Consider the following 10,980-nt stretch of genomic DNA (forward strand, 5'->3'; position numbering starts at 1 on the left):
AAATGCTTTTCTCAAATCCGTGAATGTTTATTTTGACTAAATTCAGCATCAGCAAGCAATGCTTATTTGGCTATTTTCCGAAAATCATTATTAGTTGCACTTAATATTGACACGATCAGGACCGTAGGAGTTCGTTGACCGGAGTTATGGATTTAACACGTTGTACATTTTCCGCTTCTATTGACCAGAACAAGGAAAACGTTTTAGGAAATGTAGAAAAGTAAAATAGTTTAACAACTGATGTAATTTTATTCAGGATGTTTGTAACTAGATTGTAATGTTTATGTAAACAAGAAAACAATACAGGATATATTTGTTTACGCGAATGAAGTACGTCTTTCGGCGACCTATACTCCTAAAGAGACTTTTATCCATATTTGGATTTGATTTCCGTTTCATCATTTTATCAGCGCCCACGTTTTTGAAATACTTCCGTCAATTTCTTCCATCTTTTATTTTGGACTTTCATGACACGCATTTCAGATTTATTTTTTCTAATTTTCATCATTACAGCTACAAATCAAAATCATCTAAATTAACGTAGAGGTTGCGAGCAGAAATATTCAGTGAAATCGTTCGACCAATTTATTTCAAACATGTTTAAACTGATTTTTCTGCGTATACCTGGCTAACCTAAACTAAATATAGACTTATAACGTAATGAAAACTTTAAACTTGTATTGATAAAAATATATCGGATATAGCTTGGATTTCCACTGAGGTAACCATATTTAACTGAACCGGAAGACTTTTTCTCAACAGTTCCGATTTTCATCTGGAAGTTGGTTACTTTGAACCTTTTTATTTCAATATTTCATCAAAATGGCTGATGAACCAATATCAGATGATGATAGAATTATTCAGGACTTGATAGAGTATTGTAAAGACGTTCAGCTCAAAATATTGAGAGCGACATCGACAAAGCTATTGTCTAACCGTCTTGATGTAGAAGGATATGTTTTAGGAGACTACAGTAATGACTGGTATGGACTTGCAGAAAGAATCGGATACATGACAAAGGAAATGAGAAAGTTTGAAAAACACGAGAGTCCAACTACCGTTCTTATTAACGACTGGAGCACCAGACTAAAGATGTCCCCAACAGTTGACACTTTGATAAAGTATCTTGTAGAGATACAGAGACCGGATGTTGTGTTGGATAGCGAAAAAAGTATAAGTACGTATTATTTTATATTGAATTACAACACACACACACACACAACCCATACAAATAAGCGGTAGGAGTGTCATCCCAAATTCCCGAAAAATAGAACATTATTTCCCAGGTCCCGAAAATTTTAATCATTAATTCCCGACTCCCTATAGGTGTAAATCCCGAATTCTCGCGAAAACAAAGCCTAATCCCGAATTTCCACAAAAATAAAGGGCTAATCCTGACGTCCCGAAAAAAGGTCCTTCTAACCCTCTTTCTTCTTTGATGATAGATATAGGAAGATGTGGTATGAGTGCCAATGAGACAACTCTCCATCCAAGTTACAAGGTTGATAATGGTTTTCTGTACACATGAAATGTCATCTATCTGAAGCAATTAAGATTAATATCTAAATAGTAACTTCAGTTGAAACATTTTTGACCGATGACAATTATATATATATATATGAATGAGATCATATTCTTCAAAGAGATAGCAATCCAACAACACAGTTTAAAAGAAAACATGTGGTCTTCAAAAATAGGCTATATCTGTACAATATTCATCACCCCGAGTTGAGAGAAATGGTGTATAAAACAGAGGTATTTATTTATAATATTATTATCATGCGTATTTTAAATTATATTTGTCCCTCGCCTATCCTCGGTCTTACCGCATGCAATTTTATTTACACCATTACCGTAACCACTTTACGTTTTACACAAAATCGATAGGGTTTCCTCTCTATTTCCGATACACTAGTGTATAGGTCAAATAATGTTGACTGAGTTTGTCTGTCTCAATTTCTTATGGAGAATTAATAAAATTGAATTTTCATTATTTCTTGTTAATAGTGTTAATATTAAAACTAAAATATAAAAAATCTTATCCAGTCTAATGTGTATTTTTATTCAGGAAGTTCCAGATGACAGGTTTTCAGGAAGTCGTATATATTTGATTGTGTGCTATATTTCTCTTGTTACATGTATACCATCAAGGAAGTACAAGTGCCATTTAAATTTTACACTAAGCAAACTTAAGTTAATAGATTAAATTAGAAATAAACAAGAAGATTGGTAGCACATAAACGAATGTTAAACGTTCACTTATATTGAAGTTAATTTGAAATGTAAAGTCTATACACGGTATAAATTTGACACTGGCTAAGAGCCGGTTGGGGTGAAGTTGGCAAGGGGAAAATCGTCACACTTTCAAACAAGTTTTGCCCCCTAACATTTGAAAGTGTATGTGGGGATGTGAATTTCCCCTATGTCACCCACTTACAAAAGGGGGCAGAACTGTTCCCCCGTACTTGTTTGGGGGAAAAATGTTGAATATAAAAAATGAAAATGTGAGGACGCTGACTAACTTCTAGACTATAAAAGATATCTTTTATTTTGGGCTTATCACTTTCAGAACTTTGTCCTTACTTTTCAGGCTGCTCATACGCCACTGTATATATGGTCGATCTAGAAAGAAACGCACAAGACACAAAATAAACTGTGTAAAGAGATACAGTTTGTACGTGTTTAAAACGATAATTTATATTCTTATTCAAGCTATTGAATTTAGTCTTGACCTGGGTGGTATTCTTTTAAATTCATATATGTTCAACAGTTGATTCAGCTCTACTATGACACATATACAAATTGCCCCCTTTTCTTTATTAGAAGCTCGAATTAAATATAAAAAAAATATTAAAGAAAAAACTATTCGCTTCATTCTAAATAAAGTTTTAATTTGAATAAATTCAAATGTGAACTGAGAGACTCTTGGTTATCTGTCCATCTTTCTCAATCTAGCTGTTACTTTAGACTAGACATATTATGTGGAAATTATTATCATGGTAGTATAAAATTCATATAATTCTTTTCCTAAGTTGGCCCTCCTGTGCAAAAAAACGTCAAACGGTTATTTGCTCTATTCCTTGACCTGCAAGACATCGGGACGCTGATAGATGTACTTCTTGTAACTTGCCTAGACAGTAAACCTGAGTGAAAACATGAACTACTAGTACGCAATGATGAGCTCTTGGGAAAATTGTTCTGGGTATGGCAGTCTATATATGTACAAAAGGCCAATCAACCCAAAATCCAGACTTTTCCGATTTTATTTGGTGTTTTGGCTTTACAGGGAAGTAGTCGTATCCCAAGCGTAGCATGTTTAGTAGCTATATTTTTTGGAAGTTTATGTTGTTTTGTGAATTTCAAGACTTCTGTACTGCGTTTATTTTTCTATAATTTCAAATTTCGAATCTGAGCCCCCCCCCCCCCCCCCCCTGGATCCGCCACTGGTTTATATCTGTAGAAAATAACTTAGGTTAAAGTGACATGCCTGAATAGTGACTAAATAAAGATTATATAACTCTAAAGATATGGAAAGCCGTTTGAGCAACTTTAAATAATGTGTAGAGGTCATAACATTACGCTCCCGCATGGTAAGGGTTTATAATGTTGTTTGACAGTATTCATAGTGCAAAACCGTTATGAAAGTTTTGGTCGCCATTGTACAAATATTAAAAATAATGATTTTTCAGAGACCCATTTTTATTGTAAAAAGTAATTATCACTACAATCTTTTTTTTTATATTTTGGAACATTTGAGTCAATATATATCCTACATTCTATACATTTTTTTTATAGAAATAACACGACAGACAGGTTTAAGAATGCGTGTTTCTGAAATATCATTTTCTTATAATCCGATTTGACAACTTTGTCATTATTTCAGGAAGAGATGTAGAACATTCCAAACAACCAGCTCGAGCTCCACCGCCACCAAAACCAAAGGTACCAGGTAAGACACCTTATCATTTTAATAATATAACCAGGATAAATTTACCGAACAATGTATCAAATAATAAAGAATATACCGGGAGAGAAATAGACGATGAAAAATGAGTTTTTAATACTTACTAAAATAACTGCTTTTTGTGTTTTTTTAATTCACCTGGGCCGAAAGGTAATTGTGTTCTCATTACTTGGCGTCCGTCGTCCGTTAACTTTTACAGAAATGTTCTCCTCTAAAACTACATGGCCAAATAACCGCAATTGGCCACAATTTTTATTGGAGGTATCTAGTTTATTATACTATATAAAGTGTCCAATGACCCAGGCTGCCAACAAACATGGCCGACATGACTAAAAATAGAACATAGGAGGAAAATGACAGTTTTGTCTATTATCTTGAAAACCACTATAGATAGAGACAATCTGACTTTTGCATAAATGTTCAAAATGTTGAGATTGACATACTGTCTATTCATATCTAAACTGTAAGCTGACTTCTCATGAGAGATATTGATAAAATGACGACTTTTACCAATTTTTTTGCGTTTTTTGCCTCATATTTTCAAAAGTATAATAGATAGACAAAAACTTCGAACAGCAACATTGATCAGCAAGACCAGTTCTACAAACAAGTCAACATGCACAACCGAAATCGTCAGTCGACTCATTATTGAAAATATTGCCCTTTAATAGCGATTTTTACTTTTTTTTTTCGTTTTTACCTATTATCTTCAACATTATAACAGAGAGAGAAACACAACAAAAAGCAAGACAATATCTTTAAATAAACGTATACATGGCCGAAATTGTCAGTCGACTCCTTATTTGAGTTATTGTCCTCATCTGACGATTTATACCAATTTTAAGTGTCTTTGCCTATTATCTTGAAAATATCAGAGATAGATGGAATTTTTTACTAGCTAAAAAGCCGGATCGGGAAGACAAGATCTACAAATAAGCCAACAATGTCGAAATCGTCACTCCTTGAAAGAATAATTGCTCATAAATTACAACTTTTACTATTTGTTTTGCGTTTTTGCATTTTATCTTGAAAATTTTAATAGATAGTGAGAAACTTTTAAATAGCAAAAACGATCAACAAGACAAGATCTGCAAATAGGTCACCATAGATGAAATTGTCAGTTGTCTTCATATAGGAGCTTAAATGACGATTTTTTAACCAGAAAAAATTATCAGCAATACAAGATCAACAATAAAGACATTTTAGTCATTAGCTATATTCTAATCTACAATGATGGAGAGTGCCAATTGTTGCACATAGACCTTGGTGAGCGACCACATACTCTTTAGAGCCTTACGTTAATAAAATGTTCCTTCTGGTTAGAGAATGTCTAAATATTCTTCTTGTTAGAACCTGTCATAAAAAAAATATACTATAACATTTTTTAAATACTAATAAAACAAAAATATTTTTTTCTATTTTGAAGAAAGTGACAGATATGATGCTTTTGTTGTTTATGGCAACACAGAACGAGATATCCAGTTCATGTTAGATATGGTGAAAATTCTAGAAGGAGAAGATCATAATATAAGGTTATATGTTCCTGGAAGGGACGATCTCGCAGGCGATGAAAAATATGTAGTAACAGCAGAAATGATTGCTAACAGGTAACATTAGTTGAAAAAGTATTTGGATAATTGATTTAAGAATAGAAACAAGCCCAACCCAAACGGAGAACTGATTAATACTCTTACTTCATGAAAGTGGTTTCTCAGTGTTCTCGTTCTTGCTCCCTTAATATGGTATTTTTATCTGTCTTCCTAACATCTCCATGCGCAAACCAAAGACTGTCAACCTGTTGTGTTCCTGTCTCCCCGCCTTGAAATATTTTGCATTTATTAGTAATGTCTGGTCGGCTTGCAGTAGGAATAATAACTTCGGGTGACATCTTTTCCTACGAACTGTTACCTTGTGGTAAAAATTTGGATCAGTGTGTTGTCTTCTTTTCGGTTTCAGCAGTTTGTTTGGTAAACGGAAAAAAGTCACTGGAAAAAAGGTCACAGGAAAAAAGTCACAAATTTGGTAGGAAAAAAGTCACACGTTTGATATATGAAGGAAATAAGTCACAAATCTGATAGGAAATAATCTCCATGTTTGTACAAATGCTTAATAATATTTCATTGTTTTCTCTTTCTTCTTAAGTTATACAGAACTTTCAATGGTAAATTAATGACATATTATAAAAAAAATATTTTAAGGTTTTAATTGTTAATCTGTCAAGATTGAGACAATTGACAGGAAAATAGTAAATTGAAGCCAGTTAATTAGTTATTAACCGTCTGTTGGATTGTTTTTAAAACTTGACATTTTCATGGACATTTTGTATGAATCTTGGAAAATTTATTAGATTGTAATAAACACAAACATCATAATACCATACCCCTGTATTCTTACATCACAGATGTTTAAATATTCGAAAACTCTATTCAGTTTTACTACAAACAAATTCAGGTCAAATAATTATCCTGTGATCTTTTCCATACATAGAGACAAATAAAACATAAACATGTATAGGTTTCTGCCTACATGTTAAGAAAAAATCTATAAAACAGTATTTATATCAAAAAAATTAATATGCTGTATTTACTTTTTTTTATTATTATGACTTTATTTCCTGTGACCTTTTTTTCCTGTGACTTTTTTCCTGTGACTTTTTTTCGTGACTTTTTTCATGTGACTTTTTTCCCACATTCGTTTGTTAATTTTGATGGTTGCTTAATATCCTGTGGGAAATATTAGATGCATAAATTATTAATATGTTATCGTCATGTATAATATATATTCACATACTATTTGTTGCAGGACGTTAAACAGCCATCAATCAATAGATAGTACAAAAACTGCCCATAACCAGAGGCTTTGGCCCCTTTTCTTCTATATATGTTACTGGTATATTTTTTTATTTCATATTTTATTTTTTTTTTGTAAATTTTCTTTAATATATTAACTTATTTTCAATTATTTGAATGTGTTCTTGCTCTTATCCATACGATATAACACGGAGTTTATATATGATGCCCCTCTATTTTTTGTTTAACTAAGAATAGAGGGGCATAATACATAAACATAGATATATAGAAAAGGGACTGTCTATTACCCCAAGCGCTTGTGCCCATAACGAACAAACATGAAATATTCTAAGAGTATAACAACAAAAAAGAACCTAAATAGATAAAAAAAAAATTGTAATCATTAAAAGTCAACTATGATCGAAGAACATTTTAAAGTTATTTAATAATTTTATCATCTTCTTTTTTACATACTTAGAGTACATATTATAATATATAGTTTTGTTCCTAATTGTATGAATAAAACGAGATGCATGTTATATATGTTTGTTTCTCAATTGTTTATCATTTCAGATGTCGGAGAGTTATAGTCGTACTGTCTAGAGGATTCGAAGACAGTGAAGATTGTGATTTCGCATTGAAATTAGCACAGTCATTATCACCAGGTAGAACTTGTTTACTTTTTTTATTCGAGCGTCACCAACGAGTTTTTTGTAGACGAAACGCGCGTCTGGCATACCGTGAACATTGTAAGCCTGAAAATTTTGATTAGTTTTTTTTACTCTACATTTATAATTAAAAGCTTGGCATGCCTGTGATAATACTTGATGTTTTTGTCAAAGAAATTCTAATTTTGTATCGTTTACCTAAACTGTTTCTCTTGTATTTCTTTTACATCCTATTTTGTATACTATCTGAAGCAGTTTCAATAAAAAAATATTTTTTGATTTGTAAGCTAGAGTTTTTCTTTGATAAACTAATGTTTTTTTTGTGTTTTTTTAACTTCTGAAATTCATTTTAGTCTAATGGAATTGTTGGTTCCTCTTTATATAAATTCGTAATCAGTTCAAATTAAGTTAAATTCATTAAAATTATATGAAAATAGTATGAACTTAAACAAGACCGTTTTCCTGGAATGGAAAGAACAACGCTCACAACTTTCAAATCACGTTTTTTTTTTTTTTTGCATTCATGTAGGACCAATCGTGTTCCACTTGCAGTCGATTTGTTCCTGTATTTGTATGGGACATACCTCATACAGAGGCTTCTTACTTTTATAACTTTTAGTTTTATTGACAATTTATTAAAAGCAGATACGAATAACAGGAGATTTGGGTTATACGTTAATGAGACAGTACCCCAACAACACCAAAATACCCAAAGACATCTAGATATTAACAAACAATTATAAGTGACGATAATAAATACAAAGTTGAAAAAGGGGAGGGTAATTCAACAAACAAATATATGTTAAGAAAGTGTATCAATGAATTGAAGGAGAATAATGTTAACGTCAATGAGACAGCAACCAACAACAACAAAAAGACAAAAAAAAAATCCATTGAAATATAAAATACAAATCATCATTTCTTTTGTGTACAAATGTATTGTCAACTGTAGTATTTTCCGAGCTAAAAGTTCACAGTGATTCAACTTCCTTTATGTTGGCATAAAAAAATAGTAATTATTGTTTTTTTTCAATTTTAGGTGCCAAAACAAAACGTATTATACCAATATTATTAGACAATGTAAAAATTCCACTTATATTAAACTTTGTTGGTACAGTTAATTTTACAAACCCCATGCAACGTGAATGGGTTTGGCCCCGAGTTGCCGCCACTATCAAGTGTCCTCTCGTCCCAAGTATACAGGATTGGCAGTGTACAATTGATGACTTAAAGAATATGAAATATGACAGTAAACATGTGCAACATCTGTTGTATGGAATTGGTGTTGCATGTCAAGAATTTCCACCCGAAGAAGAAGAAGACAAAAAAGGGAAAAAAGGAGACAAGAAAAAGAAAACATGATGAATAAAGTGTTAAATAGATGGTTGTTATAAAAATCTGATAGAGACGTGTATCCGTCCATTTATCACTGTCCGATTATTAAAGAAATCCAAATATGGATCTCAAAACATCCAAATGGGCTTGTTATAACACGTGCAAAACCCTTAAGGAAAAACGACCCTCTGAGTGGAATGGACGAATATTAATGTGGATATACTTTGTATTAGTGAATATTTTGTTGTTCAGATTTGACTACTTTTGTACGATATAAATATGTAATGTTTCATTGTTATTTGTAAATATTGGTTATTAATTATGACTACTGTTTTATGTGTGTGTTATGGCGTAGCAATTAAAAACTTTAAACTATACAAGTGTTCAGCTGTGTTATTTAATGATTACATATCATCTTCATCAACATTTAGAGGAAATACACAGACCGTCACCATACTGAATTATTTAGGATATTGTATATTACAAGCCAATTTTAGATAAACGTTTGAAGAATCTTGTTCAAGAAACACGTTTTGTGCGCACAGAAATCAGATCAACACTCTTGTTACTTGCATTTTTGAAATTAATGAAAATTGTTTTTTAAATGCACTAATACATACTTGAAGTTTAGAGATTGGTGGATGTTTTCAAATTTAAATATCTGAACATGCCATACAGCTATATCAATTGGGGATTTTATTTTTCGCCTTTGTTTTTTCTTTTTTTTGTCTGTCCTTCTGTGAATGAGATAGCAAACTAACAAAAAATGTTGAACGAAGTATAAAATTCAGGCATTTATAGTTTCCATACATAGACTCAACATCAAAACACGCACAAACAGTAACCATCGTTAATATGCTATTACAGGAAATACTCATTAACTTCGCCATATTATTGATATGAAGAAAATTCTGAATCACGGGGTTAAAATTGACTTTCCAGCGAGAAAGGGAAAACATAAATTGACGATGTTTTTTTTTCTGATTTGAACTTAATTGCTGCTTCCTAAATCACAAAAGTGAGGACACAATAAGAAGTATGAGCGAATATCGGTCGACTCAAGAGACAACCTAATTTGTGAGTCAGGAATGAAACGTCCCCTGTGGACTGTAAAATCATAAGCTAGTTTAAACATTCAGTGCGTCGATCTAGAAAAAAGGATAATAGTTTTTTATTGATATTCATTTCTATTATTTCTCGACGCAACATTTGAGTCATTAGTCTTCTATGATTATGTCAAACACATAGAGATACAATGTTATACCGGTATACAAATATTTTTTTCTAAGTTTTCAGTCTATAGAGACTTGTTTCTTAAATTACATCAGACGAATTTCAAACCAATGACACGCATAGTAATATATTTCAATATTCAATATTTCAATATTTATTGAAAAGAGCACAATAGAGGCGTGATCCAAATACAGACAATAAATATATTAAAACAACATATAATAAATGAAACATAGATGCATGTAACAGCAAGTCATAAGTAAATTCTATAGATACCATAACATTCTAAGTATATTCCAAGAATACCATTACATTCTAAACTCATATTAATACCATTACACATATACATCACGATTATTCTAAATTTTCATAATCCTACTTAAAACACACAATCACCTATATACGATATATGTGTATATGCACAAACTACTATGAAGGATTATTATCTGATGAAACAGTATGGTGGTCTCTCAAATCAAGAGCTTCTTCAATATTAATATAAACGTATCAATTAATTAAAATTGTTTCATTATTTCAATAGATATTCTATATATGTTTGAATCCTTGTTGAAAGCGTCCATCCGGGAATCGATTATCCTTAAATAAAAGTATGCCACTTATATTTGCTGTTCGTTTATTTAAAGAACACTACTAGAAAAGAGGTAGGGTCAATATCCCCTGTATTTGTTCAACATCAAAAAGTTGTCAGTGGTGTTGGAGTTGACTGAAAAGTGTGGTCCAATCTTCTGAACTGGTCTTAAACTGTTATAAATCATCGGAGAGTTTATCACTCAGGATTCTTCAAATTGCAAAATGGTTCCACCGACGCGTTTGCTACATTTAATGTCCCTTCCTGAGTATGTGACTTTATGTTTATTCACCAAAAAACTGTATAGATGCCCCCTCTTCAGAACTAGTTTTACGATCCGAATTAGCAATTTTATAAACATAAACTACGTTTGGGGTTTATAACGATATCTGTACCTAGAAA

General features: G+C 31.8%; 1 protein-coding gene across 1 annotated transcript; it reads left to right on the forward strand.

The window, feature by feature from the left end:
• The first annotated feature begins 374 nt into the window (after positions 1-374).
• LOC127728210 (myeloid differentiation primary response protein MyD88-like) lies at positions 375-10,607 on the forward strand. The gene is made up of 5 exons (XM_052235441.1): positions 375-1,177; positions 3,884-3,949; positions 5,391-5,571; positions 7,327-7,418; positions 8,461-10,607. Exons 1-5 carry the CDS (start codon positions 823-825, stop codon positions 8,781-8,783), a joined length of 1,017 nt encoding a protein of 338 aa, XP_052091401.1. The 5' UTR covers positions 375-822; the 3' UTR covers positions 8,784-10,607.
• Positions 10,608-10,980: the final 373 nt, after the last annotated feature.

Source organism: Mytilus californianus, unplaced genomic scaffold (genome assembly GCF_021869535.1).
Source record: "Mytilus californianus isolate M0D057914Y unplaced genomic scaffold, xbMytCali1.0.p SCAF_2, whole genome shotgun sequence".
Classification (NCBI taxonomy): domain Eukaryota; kingdom Metazoa; phylum Mollusca; class Bivalvia; order Mytilida; family Mytilidae; genus Mytilus; species Mytilus californianus.